At 40.0% G+C, this 21,948-nt stretch overlaps 1 protein-coding gene across 1 annotated transcript in view; it reads right to left on the reverse strand.

The window, feature by feature from the left end:
* Nucleotides 1–21,948, reverse strand: part of LOC124620346 (DNA mismatch repair protein Msh6) — a 198,657-nt gene that overhangs the window by 22,436 nt on the left and 154,273 nt on the right. The window contains exon 18 of the mRNA XM_047147020.1: nucleotides 4,891–5,068. Within this exon, the coding sequence (XP_047002976.1) occupies nucleotides 4,891–5,068 (178 nt within the window). The remainder of the gene's footprint in view (nucleotides 1–4,890; nucleotides 5,069–21,948) is intronic.

Below are 21,948 nucleotides of genomic sequence, written 5' to 3' on the forward strand. Positions count from 1 at the left end.
TCCCAATTTAAGTTATTCATAATTGTAATCCCTAAGTATGTAGTAGAGTTTACAGTATTTACTCGGATCTAAGCTGCACTCGAATCTAAGCCGCACCTGAAAAATGAGACTCGAAATCAAGGGGGGGAAAAGAAAAATCCCGAATCTAAGCCGCACGTGAAATTTGAGACTCTAAATTCAAGGGGAGAGAAAAGTTCTAGGCCGCACCTCCAAATCGAAACAAAGCTGGTCCATTGTAATATGAGACACAATTTAGGTCGAATGGATGACAATACAGCTACAGTAGTTTGGTTCGAGTCGTAAGCTTAGCAGTTAAACTTTACCAGGTAGCCATTGCTATGTGTCAGGCGCTCCGCCCGTATTTATACGGGTACCCTTCCTTTTTCACGTGCTTCGTCTAGCTGGAATCGATTGCTTATTTTGCTTTGATCTGATAAGTGCTGTTTTCTTTGTTATAGGTGTTTACGTCACTCTAAGCTGAAAATGCATTACTGCACTGTGTCAGACATTGTTTGTCGCATTCTGATAGTGCGTGTTTACGGCCTGTCACCGCTCGGGGCCTGGCTTGCTGTTGTGCGTGCTACCGCCGCTTTTTAAAAAAAAAAAAAAAATAAAAAAAAAAAAATTAAAAAAAAAAAAAAAAAAAAAAAAATTTATAGAGAGAGGAATCGTCTCATTAGCGAAACAATGGCAAGAGACTGCTATTTTTTGTTACTTACACAGCTGCTTTCTTTGATAATGATCAACAAGAACCAAATAATAGACTGTGTATGATAGAACATGTTCTGAACGAGAGTTAGGCGAAAATTTTTCTCCGTTTGAAAATCTTTGCGGCCGCTTCTTTAGTACATCAAATTCTGCACAGAAATTAGAGTCATCTTGGATTTCAAAATCTAGTCAGTTGCTGTGCTTCATTTCTGACTATCACTATTAGGCATAAGAATAATACGAATATAAACATGACACGATATGTATATTCTTCCGCGTTTGCTGTTGTCTCACTCTAGTTTTGTAGTTTATTAGGCAGACAGGATATAAATGAAATAGCAGCAAACACGAAAGAATACATGGCAAAATGTTTATATTCATATTATTCTTTGTGATTCATACTTCATGAGGTTCCTATTAGCAACCATCTCTTCTCACAGGTAGGAAACAATTCAGAACGTAAGTTGGCCATATTGACAAACATCCGTAACAGTCTTGCCAGTCGGATTTTTGTAGTACATTGAAATTCTGCTACATTCGAAGATGAACAATACGGAATTTGTATTTACTTCGTTGGACAATGTATGAAAATGCAGTGGTCAAAACTCGGGGCGGAGAAAAAAAGATCGTCTTCCACCTTTTTTTTTTAAATTTATTTACTGACGCAGAGGTTTTGGCGCCAGTACTTATCTTTGTGCCTACAAAGCATGCCTGTGTAGCACTACATATATTCAACGGCAGGAGTTAGTTGTGGCGGCACCTACCAACATTTTTCAGAACTTCCGCTTGCTTTGCACTCGATTCTAAGCCGCAGATGGTTTTTTGGATTACACAAACCGGAAAAAAAGAGCGGCTTAGATTCGAGTAAATACGGCATAGCCGTTAATTTTGTGGTGATTGATTGTGTAAGAGAAATTTAGCAGATTCTTTTTAGTGTTCTTGTGGATGACTTCACACTTTTCATAATTTACAGGCAGTTACCATTTTTGAACATCTGATGACATTACAAGATCATAAATGGCTGCATCATTGCAAACAGTCTAAGACGGTTGCTCAGTTTATCTCCTAAATCAGTTCTGTATATCAAGAGCAACAGAGGGCCTGTAACACTTCCAGATATTGCTTCTGTTACCTTTCTGATAGAAAATCATGAATCCAGTAATGTGACTGAGACAACACCCACCCAGCATGCAATTGATTAGAAGCTGCTTGTGAGGAATGGTGTCAAAACCCTTTTATAAATCTAAAAATATGGAATCAATTTGATTTCCCCGGTCGATTGCAGTACGTTACTTAGTGAGAATGAAGAGCTAGTTGTGTTTCACAACAACAATATTTCCTGAATCCGTGTTGGCTATTTGTCAATAAATTGTTTTCTTTGACGTAATTCATAATGTTCGAACACAATATATGTTCCAAAATCCTGCAGAATATCGACATTAATGATATGAACCTGTAATTTAATGGATCATTGCTACTACCTTTCTTGAATATTTGTGTGTCTTGTGTAACTTTCCAGTCTCTGGGTAAGGATCTTTCTACAAGTGAGCAGTGACTTAAGAAGTGACTTAAGAATGGAGCTACTGTATCAGTATACTCCGAGATCTTAAGTGTTAAGTTGCTACATTACGCCGACGTTGCCTACTTCTAAGTTACTCAAGTCAGCAGTTGTTCATGATTCGAATTCTGGAACATTTACTATTTGAATTATAGAATAATCACTTTTGTCTTCTTTCGTGGAGGAATTTCAGAAAACTGTGTACAGTAACTCTGTTTTAGTGGCGCTGCCATCGATAACATCACTACTGTTGTTGCACAGCAAATGTATTAATTGCGTCTTGCTGCGGGTGTACTTTACATACGACCAGAATCTCTCAGTGTGTTCTGCCACATTTCGAGAGTGTTTCGTTGTGGGAACTACAAAAATTAACAGCAGGACAGCGATAGTGAAAGAGGCATTTAGTAAGAAAAGGCGAATTTTTTTTTTTGCAGAAATATGGGTAAAGATTTGAGGAAAAGGCAAATGAACTGTTTAGTATGGAGTGCCCCTCTGTATGGTGCAGAAACGTGAACAATGAGGAAGAAACATTGAGCGCAGCTGGAGGCTTCGAGGTGTAAAAAATGAAGACGTACTGAGAAGAGTGGGCAAGCAAAGGCAGTAGTGAATATAATAAAAAGAAGGTGCTGAAACTTGGTTGGACATAAACTAGGAAAGAAGGAGAGGCTTAGAAAAACAGTCTTAGAAGGGTATGAGGAAGGGAAGAGCTTTCAGACCCTGGATGATGTGATGGAAGGATTATAGAAAATGGGGATGCAATGGATCTGCTAACATGGCAAAAAATGTATGAAAATGACGATCATGAATAGTTTTCTGTAGATAAAACAAATTCTTTGTTTCAATAGCTTTCTTATAAACTTTCAGAAACAATAAAAAAATTACTTGATGATTTGGTTATACAGAATTGTAAAGAATGACATAAAATCCTTCCGAAAACATCAATAGTGATTTTGTGATGAACTCAGATATAAAATTATCAATTTAAAATACAACACTTTAATACATCAACTAATATGCATTTCATTAGTGACATTCAGAAATTTTTAAATACTTATAGTTTCAAACATCAGGATTAATATTTAAGCATGCAAAACTACCACTGAAAGTTGATAACTCTTCATAAATTAACAGCTTTAATTGTAATTCTCTGGGACACACAAAAGACCCACCACAGTGCACCATTATGGTTCATGTTTAGTGCTGATACTAGGCCTGATAGAGTATACAGACGTTTGAAAAGATGCTGCATACTCTTGTGAGACAGTGTTAACAGCATCAGATAAAGTTTGAAAGGGGCATCACAATGAAGCCCCATTTCGCTAGTACTTCAAATTGTGTACTAACCGAATTTATGGTTACAGGTATGAGATCAGGTAATAGCTGGTACTGATGATGGTACAATACTATGTCATGGACAACCCGAGTTCTCACGTGTTACCTCTTGTGCGACACTATCGTGATGCTATTTTTCGACAGGACAATAATCGACGACATGTGGCACGTGTCTCTTCGACCTATCTGTGTGATGCCGAGATATTCTCATGACCGGCAAGGTCCTCGGATCGATCCCCGGTAGAATACATGTGGGAAATTTCACGTGTCAACTCCGTCCCAGTGCCAGTCCCAAATACCAAGGACAAATTACAATAGTTGTGGGTCAGCTTTCTCAGGAGCCAATATGACGACAGCCCACCACCCCTACTCGACATGAGAAGTTTATTTTGTTTCCTCTTCTGGGCGCTTCATTTCCTTTGTCAAGCAGTGCATATTATTATTGTTTTAACAATATCCATTGCATCTATGTTCTGTGGTGTTACGTTGACAATAAAAATAATCTGGAAATCAAATTTTATGTAAAAATGGAAATGTGTTATGTTAGACCACAAAAAGGAAATGTTGAAAAACCTGAATTGGCAAACCCTTGGTGATAGACGCCAGTTATCCTACAAAAGTCTCCTTACAAAGTTCCGAGAACAGGTATCGAGTGAACAATCTAGAGATCTTCTTCGTCTCCCTACGTATTGGCCCATATAGGGACCATGGAGACAAGATTAAACTAATTATGACATGCACAGAGGCAACTGAGCAGTGTGTTCTTCCTGCGTTCCTTATGCAATTGGAACAAGAAGAAACCCTAATATGTGGAAAATGCTACGAAGCCTACACCATGCATTTCACAGTGGTTTGCAGAGAATGTATGTAGGAATGCAAAGGAATTGGGTATTCTGGAAAAGCTTACTATTGAAATTTGGAGGGTACATGTTCCAAGAAGAGTTAAACTTTACTTCATCCCCGTACATATACTCCCAAATAACCACACTACTAAAAACAGAGAAAAATCAAGTGTGTACAGTCCTACAGACAGTAGTAGTTTTGGTGAACCATTTTGGACTGGAAGGGAGGGGATAATAGTAGTAGTATTAGAGTACTCGTGTGTGTGTGTGTGTGTGTGTGTGTGTGTGTGTGTGTGTGTGTGTGTGTGTGTGTGTGTGTAACAGTACATGATGATGTGTCCTCTACCACAAGCAGATGGTACGGAACAAATGCATATGTAAATAAGACATTCTTTGGGCAGACTCATGTTTAAAATTTTATCTAATACATTTATTGCAAGTCATACAAACCCAGTTCGTCGACGAGTACCAGTGAGTGCTCTGTAGCATGTGCACAGATAGTCGCAGTTTCGCTCAGCTCAATGTAAAATGTGCTCTCTCCGGCCATTGCATCATCTCTCGCACCTATCCTTGTGAAAATTCTGTCAACCAATGTAAGCTCAAACGAGGCAGCTGGAACGTGGCAGCCCTGGAAAAGCAAAACACAAAAAAACTGGTAAGAATTCTTAATTGAAATGAAGTCTGCTTTGTAATGTTTCTCCTTATATCTCAAACACTATGCTGTGCTGAACAATTTTTAGAAGTTCAACTTTTGCAGATAAAAAAGGAAGAAGAAGAAGAAGAAGAAGAAGAAGAAGAAGAAGAGGGAAAAAAGGGGGGGGGGGGGCAGGGCAGGGCAAGACAAGAACAATTTCCTCCTCTTTACACACCATGACACACAACATTTTGTTATTTTGTAACTCAATCCAAATGAGAAAGCACTATACAAAAATTAAATACACTCAAATTTGTGAAGATTGCACAACCCAGGAAAAATGGGCCAAATGAATATGTACAACAGAAATGAGCATGCGAGCAAAGAGGTGGCATAACCCAGCGGTCTGTTAAAGCCATCCGTATCACAGTGGAGCACTACAATGTGTGTGAGTGCATACTGTAATGTAACAGACTGAGGCTAGCATATTGCTATACAGGATATGTGGGACTGCTAAGCAACACAATACACTTTAGTTCCATAGCGTATATATTGTATATCATCAAATTTTTGTTTTCGACTTACGTTAATTACTATTAATAATATTTAACATAATACATGGAAATTACTTTAGTAGAATCTTTGTTCAGTCTATGTAAAACGATATCTATAATTGTTTGTGATGTAAACAAAGGCCATATTTATAATAATCGGTAGAACTGAAAAAGCAATTCGTATAAAGTGATATGAAATGTCTAAGGAAACTGTCACAATCGAAAACAAGTGAAAGCCCAAATTAACTGTGTCTAACATTAAATGTAATAGTAATTGTTAAGTATAGTTATGAAGTCATTTTTGGAGCAGAACACACGTGAATTTGTTAAAACAACAATTAAGAACTGTGTGTAATTGTAAGTCACTTAAGACATATAAACTGCCCCTGACAGAGAGAGTTATGCATCCAGAAGGAGAAAAGGAAATGAAATTTCACAGATTGAGGGAATATGTGATATTATTTGAGTGATTATAACATTGAGTTAAATTTACTAAGGACTTGGCAGTACAAGCCCACTTATCAGTAGGATGCTGCACCCCTTCTGGTCTGGATAGGTGCAGTTATAAAGTTGCTAAGGGTGTCATAAAACTGCTGCATCCTCACCACAGGCCAGCTGGCTCCCATCGGATGCTTTAAACGGTGCCTGACATACCAGATACTGGTCCCGGGACAGAGCTGACATCTGATGTCGTCCCACACGTGTACTATCGGGGACAAATCTGGTGATTACGAGAGTCCCTCAATGTCATAGAGACATACAGCACGAAAGGGCAGGCACTGTCCTGTCGAAAAATGGCAGCGCAATACTGTCACACAAGAGGTAACATATGAGGACGCAAAATGCCAGTGATGTACCGTTGTGCCATTAAGAATTCCCGCAATCACTACCAACTGTGATGTGAAGCCGTACCTGACGGCTCCCCACGCTGTGACGCCAGGAGTAATGTAGCTGTGCCTCTCCAGCACAATGACAGAATGGAACTTCTCCCTGTCATCGCACATCTGACAGTCGTCATCTGGGGTACACAGAACCAGACTTCATTGCTGAACAAAATTTATTGCCATCCACTGACAATCCATTCTTCCCTGTTACAGCACCACTCTGTGCTGTTAACAACAGCCTAAGCATGGAACAATAATTCTCTATCCCACTTGTTTCTAGCCTGATCAACACGGTAATCTTCCCTACTGGCGGTCAGCAATGAATTACTGGAATCTTTACAAGTACGGCTGCTCTCTCGTCCCCATGTGGTCTGACATCAGATCACTGTCACATCTAAAAATGTGGGTGCTGCACAGTTTGAACTGCTGGCCAAATAGAAACCAACAATGCAGCCAATTTCCTGGCTGTTGTTGATAATGTTGTGTCATACAAGTATCTGGTATCAACATTCTCTTCACAGGAATCACTTGAAATGTGATGCTGTTCTCTACCAGGTCTGATAACAATAACACAAATGAAGAAAGCTAATGCATTCTGGTGTACATTCTTTCTGTCTCAGAGAATTGCAACTCTAATCATCTACATACCCACCAATGATGTGCACATGTATAAAGTGACATTGCCAGCTGTCCACACCTTTTGAATGCTTCCCTTTTTCTCATCAGGCAGTGTAAGTTCAGGCAGCTGTGTCCAAACAGTAATATATGTAGCAATATGGTAGCAGTTGGAGTGAGCGATATTTTGGAGTGGCTGTAGTGTTTGGAAGTTGTAGTTTTGAAAGAAATATCTTGCCAAAATGCAGTTCAGAAGTTGTTTTATGAATCAACTGCACAAATTAGCTATCAATGAAATCTGACTACTTATTGTGTGAAATATTCTCAAAAGGCAAATCTAGATGCTAGAATAATTCCTACATCATGAACTCAGGCAAATGCAATGACTGGATTTGGAGAATTAGCGACCAATAATAACACCCACTGGATTTGGAGAATAATTAGCCACAAATAATGACACCCACCAAGTATTAACTGTTGATGTAGAATTACCTGTTCTAAAAGATTTGTAATCTGTACTGCAAATAAGCTTCATTAAAAACCAGAAGTACATGTGATCAATAACCTAGAAATTTGGATTTTTATTAATTTGTTTTCACATCATTATTAACATGAAGAATTAATATAAAAGTTTTCTGGGTATGGTACCATGTCATATTGTATAAAACTACAGCTGGAGAAAACTCTAATGTTCCGGCCATGGTTGCAGCGACCTTTTGTGGGTCTACTTGTATGCCACTGCAACCGTGGCTGAAACGCTTGTTTTCTCCAACAGTAGTTTTATACAATACAATACGGTACCATACTCAGAAAACTTTTATGTTGACTGACTCAGGCCACAGAAGCCTACACAATTATATTAACAACCTTGTACAAAAACAAATCTTCCCAGTCCTATCTTCCCAGTCCTATCTTTCCAGTCTCCCAACACCTCCCAAAGTCCAGCCACAAAGGAGAATTCCCCTCGTAACCCGGTACCATCCAGGACTGTTACAACTGAATTACATTCTCCACAAGGGTTTCAATTACCTCTCGTCATGCCCTGAAATGAGGAATGTCCTGCACACTATCCTTCCCACCCCTCCTACCGTGGTATGCCACCATCCACCAAACCTACACAATATACTCGTCCAGCCTTACACAACCCCTGCTCCCAATCCCTTACCTCATGGCTCATACCCCTGTAATAGACCTAGATGCAAGACCTGTCCCAAACTTCCTCCTACCACCACCTACTCCAGTTCGGTCACCAACATCACCTATCCCATCAAAGGCAAGGCTACATGTGAAGCCAGTCATGTGATTTACAAGCTAAGCTGCAACCACTGTGCTGCTTTCTATGTAGACGACAAGCTGTCTGTCCGCATGAATAGCCACCGACAAATTGTGGCCAAGAAACAAGTTGCTGTTGCTGAATACGCTGCCAAACATGATATCCCTCATTGCAATGACTGCTTCACAGCCTGTGCCATATGGATCATTACCACCAACACCAGCTTTTATGAATTGCGGACGTGGGAACTTCCTTGCAATACAGCCTAGGTTCCCATAACCCTCCTGGCCAAAACCTTTGTTAATCTCTGTCCTCATCCATCCAGCCCTCTCCCTGTTCCCATTTCAGCACCACACAGCCATCATTTCACTGCTACACCCAGTCTTTTTATTTCTCTCCTTCCTACTACTTCTCTCGCCCCCTCCCCACCTGTCTCCTGACCTCTATCTAAACTGCTGTTCGCAGTGTGGTTTCAGTTGCCCGAGACTGCAGCCGTGTGTGCGAGTTGCATTTGCGTGAGTGTGTGCGTGCATGTGTGTATGTGTGTATGTGTCTATTGCTGACAAAGGCCTTAACAGCTGAAAGCTTTAATTGTGTGAATCTTTTTGTTGCGCGTATCAGTGACTCAGCATCTCCGCTATATTGTGAATAGCAACTCTCCTTCTCTAATATTGTTAATTCCATCCTGGAGTTTCCATTGTTTGATTATACTAACATGAAGAATGTTACAGTACACTATGTTCAGACAGTTTGACTTAAGTCTTCTGAGGGCTGCAACAGTGGTGCACACCCCACCGCCCATTAAACACATCATCCCACTGAGTCGGGTGGCACAATCTACTGCTTTTGTACTAACCTGGTTCAGCCTACACCACAGGTGTTGTCACATATCAGATGCCAAATCTGTGGACACACACTGGTAGTCTGACTTGGTGATCAGAATATAAAGTAAGCTATATATGGTAACAACATTTCACTTTTGCTTCTGTAAAGTCTACTTATTCTGAAAACGGATATTGCACCCTCCACAATCTCAATCTTAGTGGGACTAAACAACAAATGATACTGTAATGGTACTTTCTGTTTTCTTGCTGTAATATCATGTATCGATACCATCCCTACTGGCATATCACAGTTGGCAAAGCAATTTTAAGATTCCAACCAACGCTGATAGCTGTCGTGGAAGATCTGCCAGTCCCAATGGAGCACATCGATTGAGCCACATATCCAGCAACTCTGGACTACAAGTGTACTCTGCTGCTGCAATATAGGATTGTCGGTCGCATTGACTCGGCCCACTCACACTTTGAACCAGTTTGCTGCGCAGATGCCACCTAGTTGTGTCTGTTTCCAACTCCACAGTTTGTGCCTTTCTACAGAGAGCCTCATACTTGTCCAGACTGAGATAGCTGGACTCTTGTGTCACACTGCATTACTTGTGTCGAGTCTTCGTAAGTTTGGGGAAATACAAATTTTTGTTTGTTGTGTTAACTTGCTTGATAATCATTTCTGCTCCTGTCTAGCTTTCCTACGACGCCAGTTGCCGCACCACTCTGTAGCCTACATCTCTGTATTGCTGTGTATGAAGTAGTACACAACATCTATCAAGGCCTCTGACAGTATAGATCATAAAATTCTGCTACGAAAGCTAAAATGGCACAGCATTAAAGGTCTTCCTCTCGCACAGAAGGTGTCATATCTTAACAATATATAGGGACATAAAAAATTACGTATTTGCAATAAATGCAAATTCCACCTCAAAATGCAAAATTATATAATAAATGTTACTTTAATGTAAGCTGTATCCAGATGAACTCTATCCCTGTTCCCCAACCACCACCGCCACCACCACCACCACCACCACCACCACCACCACCGATGTCACTGCCGTCAAAACCACCACTGCCACCGCCAGCAGTGATTCTTTTAAGTAGCTTTACAAAGTAATCAGTTTTCAGTTACTGATGTCGTACATAATTACAAGATCTAGCAAAGCATAATTTGGAAAGAATATATACACTAAGTGCCACATAAACTGGTATAGGCATGCATATTCAAATAAAGAGAGATGTAAACAGACTGAATATGGCACTGTGGCTGGCAATGCCTAATAAGACAAGTGTCTGGAGTAGTTGTTAGATCAACTACTGCTGCTACAATGGTGTTACAGTTGGCGCGCACGAGTACACCGTGAATGCCAGGAATCTGTTAAGACATCAAACCTCTGACATCGCTGCGGCCGGAAAAAGACCCTGCCAGAATGGGACCAATGACCACTGAAGATAATTGTTCAAAGTGACAGTGCAACCCTTCTGCAAATTGCTGCAGATTTCAATGCTGGGCCATCTACATATGTCAGTGTGCGAACCATTCAACAAAACATCATCGATATGAGCTTTCAGAGCCAAAGCCACTAGTGTCCCCTTGATGACTACAGGACACAAAGATTTACACATCGCCTGGGCCCGTCAACACAAACATTGGACTGTTGACCACTGGAAACATGTTGTATGGTCGGATGAGACTCTTTTAAAATTGTATCTAGCAGATGGACATGTATGGGTATGGAGACAACTCATGAATCCATGGACCCCGCATGTGATCAGGGGACTATTCAAGCTGGTGGGGGCTCTGTAATGGCATAGGTTGTGTGCAGTTGGAGTAGTACGAGACCCCCGATATGTCTAGATACGACTCTGACAGGCGACATGTACGTAAGCATCCTGTCTGGTCACCTACATCCGTTCATGTCCATTGTGCAGTCCAATGGACTTGGGCAATTCCACCAGGACAATGCGAGACCCTACACATCCAGAATTGCTACAGACTGACTCCAAGAACATTCTCCTGATTTTAAACACTCCCACTGGCCACCAAACAGCCCAGACACAAACATTATTGAGCTATCTAGGATGCCTCGCAACATGCTGTTCAGAAGAGATCTCCACCCACTTGCACTGTTGCGGATTTATGGACAGCCCTGGAGGATTCATGGTGTCAATTTACTCCAGAACTACTTAAGACATTAGTAGAGTCCACACCACTTCATGTTACGCACTTCTGTGTGCTTGCAGGGCCCTACACATTGTTAGGCAGGTAAAGCAGTTACCTTGGTTCTTCAGTGTATATGGTGAACTTTAATAAAACAAACTGCAGGGACAGATTCTCAAATGGAAATTGAGGAAAAAACTCCTATGAACATGTGTATGGAGATGATCTCTGCCACACTAGAATGACAGCTCCTCTGACCATATGCTGTTTGTTCCTTGTGTGTTGCAGGCTGTGTGATAAACAAATAATACTATAAACAGCAGAATGGTCTGGTATTTGTGTTGGCAACAAGCCAAGATGATATTTGTGTCCGGTCAAGCAGACGGAAATGATCGAGAGGCAGCACGGCTATACAAAAACAAGTGCCCTTACAGGCATGAACCACTTCACACAACATTTTAAGCCCTTTATCTAGGCATTTGTGTGAGTATGGGTCCTTTCAGACAGACGAACCTGCAGGGAGCCGGTGGACCGTGCGTACACTAGATACGGAAGACCGGGTTCTACAGGATAGAAGCTCCACATAAGTGGCGAAAGGGTGCGGCAATCCATGAAGCAGTGTGTGAGAGCATGCACTGCAACCTGTGGAGATCACTATGAACATCTGTTCTGATATGGATGTGACACAGTTCTGTAATGTGTTTCAGGAAGATCTGCTGTTGCACGCACACTGTCCAGTTCAGGACAGATGTTCGTAGGACCTTTCTTCCTCCATTTCCAGTCAAGAATCTGTCCCTGCAGTTCATCAGTTTTATTAACATTCAACATGTGTGTGTTTATTTTTTTAACTGAATATATTGAAATATATCTAAACCTATACATCAGACCAAAAACAGGTTATAATTCCAATTTGTTTGTCTTACTGGGAGACATTCAATGATACCACACTCAACTACCCATCCCACCCCAAGTGTGGGTGGGTTGTGGGGCAACTTTGAAATCTTCAATAGTACCTCCCATTTTTTATTGCAAATTACGATTCTACAGCAAAATCTACATATGTTTTGTCTGTAGCATTTTCTTTGTTTCTCCACAGATGCAGCTGTAATCAGAGGAATATAAAGGGGTACACAATCTTAACATACGACATGCTACTCAATGGTTCTTAAATTTACAGTAGCACAGGGGACCCCACCTCCATGCTGTGAGGGTAGGACCGGCCACTATTTCACAACTTCTAATTGGAGACCCAATTCGCAATGTTGTATTTCTCTGGCATATTGAACACGGGACTACTTGATGCGTCACCGTGGCCGTGTAACGAACTACAACGTAGAATAGATAGCAACCCAAAACTTTACAATACTTGCGCAGTGTTTAATGCCCGCACACCTACCTATCATTTGGAGAACATACATGCAAGTGGACAATGAATGTTGCAACCATAGAAGAAAAACCTGAAATGATCCTGATTTTGGAGAATGTAGGAGAAATGTTAGAGGCCGCTGTTGCCTTGTATACCGAGCATTTTTCAGTGAAAGCTCGCTCTCATTCATTCTTTTAAAAGGTTGTGAACACCTTTATGTCTGATGGCAGCATACAGACAGCAGAAGGAAATGAAGCAAATGTGTTACAGGAGAAGCTAATGAAATAGTCATACTAGCAGCAGTGCACCACAACCATCAATAAGCAGCTGGAAATTACACCATGATTGCGATAGGTAGGTGTGGAATTATAAACTGGAAAAATAATTAGTTCAAGTGACAAAGTTGGCTTATCTTTTGCTTAAAAGTTACTATTGTGGATCTTTATGGGTTGTGGTAGGTGGATATCAGCTGTCTACAAATTATTATTACTGCTTACTGACATTTTTATGGTAGTAGGTGAATGGGTATGTGTTTCCACTTTTCAGTGCTTTGGGTGTTCACAGTATTTTACACTAAACTTTATGGTTGTCTTTCATGCGTAAACTGAATGACAATGATCGAAGGTTACTTGACGTATGCCTGCACAATGTTAAATATAGACCCCTACTTCTAGAGTGTGATTCGAGTTCCGTTAAAAAATCCAATTCACATTAAACATGCAGTTCAGGTTCAAGTAAAACCAGAAGTGACTCTTTGACATATGTCGATTACATTTTCCTAATAATTAAGTCTATACCACATTCTGAAAATCACAGTTTCAAAGTTTGTGCGCAATATGTTAAATATCATTTAAAATGCTCTCAGTACTAATTTAAAATCTAATATTTTCATTCTTGCATCTCAAATACCTGTCCCACAAAATTTTAACTTTTCCTAAACTGAAGTTTGAAGCTGTGCAAATGCACTAAAAGATACTGTAATATTTTTTTTATTAAACGCAAAATTCAATCTGAAATAATACTGTCATCAGGAATATTGTTACTTCCTTTCTCAAATCCACTGGTAAGTGTTTAGAGAGCAGTGAAGTGTACTAGAATCTGATTATCTGAATTCCCAGCCAGTACTGCATTTATTTTCAGCATTTTTAGAATAAAGTGAGCTGCTGTGAAGCCATAAATCTGTCTGTCATTAATTAGGTGATATTTGCTTCCTTAAATACAAATTTTATCCCTGGATCATATAATAGAAAAACATACTTTCACCACGTGAATTAATCATTGTGCTCATAACCTCACTGGCAAAAACTTAACAGACCGAAATCGCACATCCTGCTACTGGTAGCATAATAAACCACACTCTGAACAACGTGTTTTGGAGCGATCATTAGTGCAGTGTATCACTGAAACTACACATTTTCATAATACTCGCATATAAGTATGAAAAACATCAGTTATGGCCTGTTAGTTTCTAAGGTGGTGGTCCCTTCTGACACTAATTGCTGGTGAGAGAAGGAAAGTGGCATCACCAGTGGCGTAGCGTGAGGGGAGACTTTGAGACTTAGTCTCTCCTGTATTCGTGCTTAAAAAAGATGCAATAGTAATTCATAACAAAAATATATGCAACTTCCTAATAAGAGCTCTAAATGTGCGAAGACATCAGTTTTGTAGCCCACGCCACACCCTGAGTATTGGTGTGTCTGCCTGCTTGAGACTTGACTGCTCTCAGTCTCTGCCTCCCTTGCCTTACCTGGCTGTGAGCGCTTGCGCGTTAGTGGCATTATCGGCCCCTCTCCACTTCCCCTCGACCATGAAGGCCGGTGCGCTGCACTTGCTAGCAGGTATCAAGACTATGCTAGTTTTTAACAAGGAAGTGAACAGTCGCGCAGTTTGTGTTCGTAGTCATTTTTGTGTGATTTTAGTGCATATTTTCGTTGTGTCGCCAGCAACTGAACACCTTATAGAATTTTTATTAAAAATGCCTTTTTCTACATTAACGTACGAAAAAAGTGCGAATTGAAGGACAAACGACCTACTCCTATACTCAGTGTAGTTTTAAGTGAAGCCAAACAAAAACGCATGTTTCAGACAACCTGGTACGAAAAGTATACTTGGCTGACTGTGAATGCAGTTAATAACAGATTATATTCTTATGTATGTCTTCTGTTTGGTGATGGAAAGGAATGGTGCAATGAGGGCATTTGTACAATAAAGAACTTTGACAGGAAAGCACAAAAGCACCAGATATCAAAACGTCACCTGCAGAACAAAGATTCATTTCAGTAATTGGGCAAAAGTGGAATTGAGCATGCCCTTTCTGAAGCTGCTTGTCTGACAGCAATAAAGTACAATGAACAAGTTGCATCCAACAGGAGAGTATTGCCTTGTCTTATTCAGGCAATTATATTGCTTTGTAAACAAGATCTAGCCTTTCGCGGCCATCGCGACGACGAATTCTACAGCAACAAAGGTAACTATCTGGAATTGTTGGATTTACTAGCTCAAGGATAGCAGTTAATCCGAGACCATTTGTCATAATCTTCAACCTTTAAAGAAACTTCCCCAGATATACAGAATGATGTAACAGAAATGATAACTCTGGCAGTTAATGAGAAAACAAAATCTGAAATTCAGAACTGCAATTTCATTTCGATTCAGGCTGATGAAACATTAGACATGTCATGCAAGAGTCAAATGAGTAAAATATTCAGATACAGTATTGCAGACAAAATTGAGGAAAGATTCATTGGATTTTACGATGTTTCTGGAGGTAAAACTGCTAAACGTTTGTCAAACATTATTCGTGCAGTATTGAAAGAATGGAAGGTGGAAGGAAAAGTGGTTAGTCAAACATATGATGGCAGGCAGAGAAAGAGGACTACAACAAATGGTGAAGTAGTTCTTCGCTGTTTATTTATTCATTGTTACGCACACCAACTGAATTTGGTGCTGTTACATGCCTCCAAAATCATACGACAAGCACGCATGTTTGTAAGTGATCTTACTGCATTCCATTCGTTTTTCAGCAAATCATCAAAACGAACTGTATTGCTAACTGAAACAGGATATAAACTACCACATGGAAGCAACACTTGCTGGAACTTTCGTTCCAGAGCAGTTGCAACAATACCTACTCATTTCTCAGAGCTATATAGTGTTTTTAATTATGTAACTGCTGATACAGAAATACAGTAGAAGAAGAATGGGTAGCTTTGAGGGATGAAGTAGCGAAGGCAGCAGAGGATCAAGTAGGTAAAAAGACGAGGGCTAGTAGAAATTCTTGGGTAACAGAAGAAATATTGAATTCAATTGATGAAAGGAGAAAATATAAAAATGCAGTAAATGAAGCAGGCAAAAAGGAATACAAACGTCTCAAAAATGAGATAGACAGGAAGCGCAAAATGGCAGAGCAGGGATGGCTAGAGGACAAATGTAAGGACGTAGAGGCCTATCTCACTAGGGGTAAGGTAGATACTGCCTACAGGAAAATTAAAGAGACCTTTGGAGATAAGAGAACCACTTGTATGAATATCAAGAGCTCAGATGGAAACCCAGTTCTAAGCAAAGAAGGGAAAGCAGAAAGGTGGAAGGAGTATATAGAGGGTCTATACAAGGGCGATGTACTTGAGGACAATATTATGGAAATGGAAGAGGATGTAGATGAAGATGAAATGGGAGATGAGATATGATACTGCGTGAAGAGTTTGACAGAGCACTGAAAGACCTGAGTCGAAACAAGGCCCCCGGAGTAGACAACATTCCATTGGAACTACTGACGGCCTTGGGAGAGCCAGTCCTGGCAAAACTCTACCATCTGGTGAGCAAAATGTATGAGACAAGCGAAATACCCTCAGACTTCAAGAAGAATATAATAATTCCAATCCCAAAGAAAGCAGGTGTTGACAGATGTGAAAATTACCGAACTATCAGTTTAATAAGCCACAGCTGCAAAATACTAACACGAATTCTTTACAGACAAATGGAAAAACTAGTAGAAGCCAACCTCGGGGAGGATCAGTTTGGATTCCGTAGAAACACTGGAACACGTGAGGCAATACTGACCTTACGACTTATCTTTGAAGAAAGATTAAGGAAAGGCAAACCTACGTTTCTAGCATTTGTAGACTTAGAGAAAGCTTTTGACAATGTTGACTGGAATACTCTCTTTCAAATTCTAAAGGTGGCAGTGGTAAAATACAGGGAGCGAAAGGCTATTTAAAATTTGTACAGAAACCAGATGGCAGTTATAAGAGTCGAGGGACATGAAAGGGAAGCAGTGGTTGGGAAGGGAGTAAGACAGGGTTGTAGCCTCTCCCCGATGTTGTTCAATCTGTATATTGAGCAAGCAGTAAAGGAAACAAAAGAAAAATTCGGAGTAGGTATTAAAATTCACGGAGAAGAAATAAAAACTTTCAGGTTCGCCGATGACATTGTAATTCTGTCAGAGACAGCAAAGGACTTGGAAGAGCAGTTGAATGGAATGGACAGTGTCTTGAAAGGAGGATATAAGATGAACATGAACAAAAGGAAAACAAGGATAATGGAATGTAGTCTAATTAAGCCGGGTGATGCTGAGGGAATTAGATTAGGAAATGAGACACTTAAAGTAGTAAAGGAGTTTTGCTATTTGGGGAGCAAAATAACTGATGATGGTCGAAGTAGAGAGGATATAAAATGTAGACTGGCAATGGCAAGGAAAGCGTTTCTGAAGAAGAGAAATTTGTTAACATCGAGTATAGATTTAAGTGTCAGGAAGTCATTTCTGAAAGTATTTGTGTGGAGTGTAGCTATGTATGGAAGTGAAACATGGACGATAAATAGTTTGGACAAGAAGAGAATAGAAGCTTTTGAAATGTGGTGCTACAGAAGAATGCTGAAGATTAGATGGGTATATCACATAACTAATGAGGAAGTATTGAATAGGATTGGGGAGAAGAAAAGTTTGTGGCACAACTTGACCAGAAGAAGGGATCGGTTGGTAGGACATGTTCTGAGGCATCAAGGGATCACCAATTTAGTATTGGAGGGCAGCGTGGAGGGTAAAAATCGTAGAGGGAGACCAAGAAATGAATACACTAAGCAGATTCAGAAGGATGTAGGTTGCAGTAGGTACTGGGAGATGAAAAAGCTTGCACAGGATAGAGTAGCATGGAGAGCTGCATCAAACCAGTCTCAGGACTGAAGACCACAACAACAACAACAACAACAACAACAGACTCTCAGAGGGACCCAGAATATTTGAACTGTACAGTGGAAATGAAACGTCGGATGGATGATCCTACGTTTGTCTACTTGTTTTGCTTCAAAAGACATCTCTCAGGGCACTAACTTACGAGATACTGGATTTGCAAATTGTTCAGATGGAAAGACGATTTCAAGACTTTCCCCAAATTCAGTTTGTTGAACTTTTGAACGAAAAATGTTTCCTGAACTATCAAAAAGAATTCCCAATGTTGAAACTGCTTCAGTTATTAGAACAGTACCCTTTTTTCAAACAAGAACAACTTGAAAATTAACCGTGTAACATATACGCTGATGAGAAAAAAAACTTATCTACAAGAATCCTCTTAAAGTAAATTGTCAACAATGATTTAGACTCTGTTTATGAAGAAACGATGAAGTTCCTGCATTTGGTTTTCACCCTGCCCACAACTACAGCAAGCAATGAACAAAGCATGAGTACTCTTAAATGAGTGAAGAATTATTTAAGGAATTCAATGTCCAACACCCGGCTGTCGTGTTTGAGCACGTTAGCAATAGAAAAGAGACTGCTTGGAGAGCTATCCAGTGATCAGATCTTTGTAGACAGAGTTATAGACTTATTTGTGGAAAGAAAAGACAGGCACATTGCATTGTGTACAAGAAAATATAATTGCTTCTTCTCTTGCTGCTGGAGTTCTACAAATTTGTCATTGTTTCTTGAACAAGTTAGTTGTTATTATTATTGGTGGTGGTAGTGGTGGTGGTGGCATTTTGTTTCATTTGTTTAAATTATTGTTTATTGTACTATTTTGTCTCCCTATAATAACTGTAGAGTCTCCCCAACCTTTACAACCATGCTACGCCACTGGGCATAGCAAAGTTCAAGTGCTTTTAACTTTAGTGACATGGTGATTTCGCCACATCTTGTATATTCGTGAAACTTGTCTGGTAATTCTGGTAACCAAGGACAGTGTGTACAGCACTCACTATGTTCATTTCGAAACAGATACAGCTCATTTACATGCAGCTTGTAAGAGCAAAAGCCGCACTGCAGCACTCATCTCCAAGCACAGAGGCGGCGTCGTATCCGTCCCATACTTGTAAGTTAAAATGTAACCTACTTCGTATGTAAAATATATTCTAACCTAACCTCCTCGATCCCATCAAAAACTGACAAATGAGATTGGATGCAATGTGACCATGATGTTATCGTGTGACCTCTGGCGATGGCCTCTGACGACAGATGTCAGAGCCACTCTGACTGCAGCCTAGCAACCGTCTGGGCGATCTACATGTATCGTTTCTTTTCGGCACATACCTGAATAAATCTTGTTTCAGAAAATATATTATGGTCTGTCATACATTAAAAACAATTAATTTTTAAAAAAGCAATGTTTTCTGTTCTTAGATACCTCATTTATATCAAATAATTTAGAATTGTCACTGATATTGTTTCTATTATACATAGTTATTATCAAACATACATAAAACAAGTTTCCACTTTTTGGTTGTTGGAAATAATCTCGAGGAAAGCGTGACCAGGTTTCGAAAATCTTTCCAATACAAATTTCCGAAGAAGGTATTAGAATATTTAATCACTGGCATAACTGACATATCACGTGGAATGAACGACTAACTACTGTTTCAAACGTGAAGACAGCAGTCTAACATAAATACAAAATAAATTTCACATATATAATAGAGGGAAACATTCCACGTGGGAAAAATTATATATAAAAACAAAGATGAGGTGACTTACCGAACGAAAGCGCTGGCAGGTCGATAGACACACGAACAAACACAAACATACACACAAAATTCAAGCTTTCGCAACAAACTGTTGCCTCATCAGGAAAGAGGGAAGGAGAGGGGAAGACGAAAGGAAGTGTCTGTATGTGTGGATGGATATGTGCGTGTGTGCGAGTGTATACCTGTCCTTTTTTCCCCCTTAGGTAAGTCTTTCCGCTCCCGGGATTGGAATGACTCCTTACCCTCTCCCTTAAAACCCACTTCCTTTCGTCTTCCCCTCTTTCCTGATGAGGCAACAGTTTGTTGCGAAAGCTTGAATTTTGTGTGTATGTTTGTGTGTCTATCGACCTGCCAGCGCTTTCGTTCGGTAAGTCACCTCATCTTTGTTTTTATATAAAATAAATTTCACATATTTTTATGGCCAGGAGTTGAAGTTTAGAGTTCACAATAAAACTGGTGAATTGTTGAAGACAAAGAAAAGCTTTAAGCAAGGTCCACACCAAAACTGCATAAGGAATAAAAATATTTTTTGCAGTCCGTTACCAGCCAAGCAAAGCAGTACTGACACGGTTAGCCCAAAACATCATCTTCACTTTTACTCTCTGATTCAGCCAAATCAGAATCATGAAGATTAATTATGAAAGGCTCCATCGCTGAGTCTGTTTGTTTCCTTTTTAAAATCTTCTTTCTGGAGTGTTTCTGAATGTCTGGTGCAGTTTACCCATCCAGAGAGAGTTTTGTTGTTCACTGCTTCACGTGTGAGTTTCTCAACATCAGCAATCCGGAAGGTGCTACTTCTTTCTACGATATGGGCTTTAACTTGAGCAACCATACCAGCTCAATAATATTGTAGTGGCAATGATACGGTGATGACGTGGTTACTCCATGACCAGACTGTTTTGCAAGTTCATATATATTGTTAAGTGCGATAAGTAACTGTGTCCTGGTCTGTGACGCAGTGTGAGGAATAGGTGACAACCATGAAATAATTTCATCCTTTCTGGTATTCGAAGCAGGAGTCTTATTCACTGCACAGAGTGCACACTCGCATTGCGAATGACAATAACAGAATTCCCTGCCATGTACTGAAGTAGCTGTTGTACAACCGCTGCTTGAAGACAATAAGGTATCCCCCTTTGCCTACAGGAACCTTCAAGCCTCCAAAATCCTCACTTGTCTTCCATTACATTGGTCTTCAATGGTCATGATGCATGTACATTTCATCAAGATAATAAATATGTGACTTTCCAGCTTGTTTTATTTCATGCATTGATCTCAAGAACACTGTTCTTGCTGCTACAATGCCACTTCTCTCAAAGAGTATCTTCCTTCTTCATTGGTTCTTCTGTATTTAAATCCCATTTTCCTTAATATTCTGAGCATGGTAGATTTGCTGTCGTTGAAACTGTCAGTTCCTTTCACGCATGAACATAGGCATAGGATATTCAACTGTCAAATTTCCCACCGTAACACATTCTTGCTGAAATCATTGAGCTCACTTTCTTCTGATTTCGGCACTTATTGGGCAATATAAAAATAGGTGATCCATTCTCTTCAGCTCTGCTGGCTTCATTGGCGATCCATTAACAGTTCTCAACCTGATACAGCACACCACCACTGTTCATTCTTGGTAACTGGCAACACCAGGAGATGCTTTCTGATAAGACACGGATGCCACTTCAGACTCCCATCTAAGGAACGATACATGCTAAACACTATCTCTCTTATCTACCTGTGTAATACTGGGTGTGATTTGCTTTTGCCACCTATATTGATCATACTGCCTTGAAATAACTTTTGAAAGAACGCCACGCCAAACGCTAAAACAAGTTGTAAACTCGCTCCACACAGCATGAAATTAACTCAAGGGCATGCTACGGCTAACGCAATGATATTGGTTAGCACGTCAAGTGATGTATCCGTGCTTCTTAAAGCACTGGACTATACAGTGCTCTAGTGTTTCTGGGCTAGAGGTGAGCCAAATGGTTATTTTGGAATAATATTCCAGATGGGATTACAGTTAAATAACAAAGTAGGTGGAATCCATCAGTTTAGTTTTGAGTATAATTATAACTGTGAGTAGCGCAAAGTGGCAGGCTCATCGTATGGATCGTGCCATAACTTTAGCTAATTAACTGTCCGGTACATTTCAGTTGATGTCTGGACAGTTACTGGCGTTCCATATTACATGTACATACATTATTGGTCACTATTAGAAATATTATCCTCGTAGCTGCAACAGA

The sequence above is a fragment of the Schistocerca americana genome, chromosome 6 (genome assembly GCF_021461395.2).
Source record: "Schistocerca americana isolate TAMUIC-IGC-003095 chromosome 6, iqSchAmer2.1, whole genome shotgun sequence".
NCBI classification, from domain to species: Eukaryota; Metazoa; Arthropoda; class Insecta; order Orthoptera; family Acrididae; genus Schistocerca; species Schistocerca americana.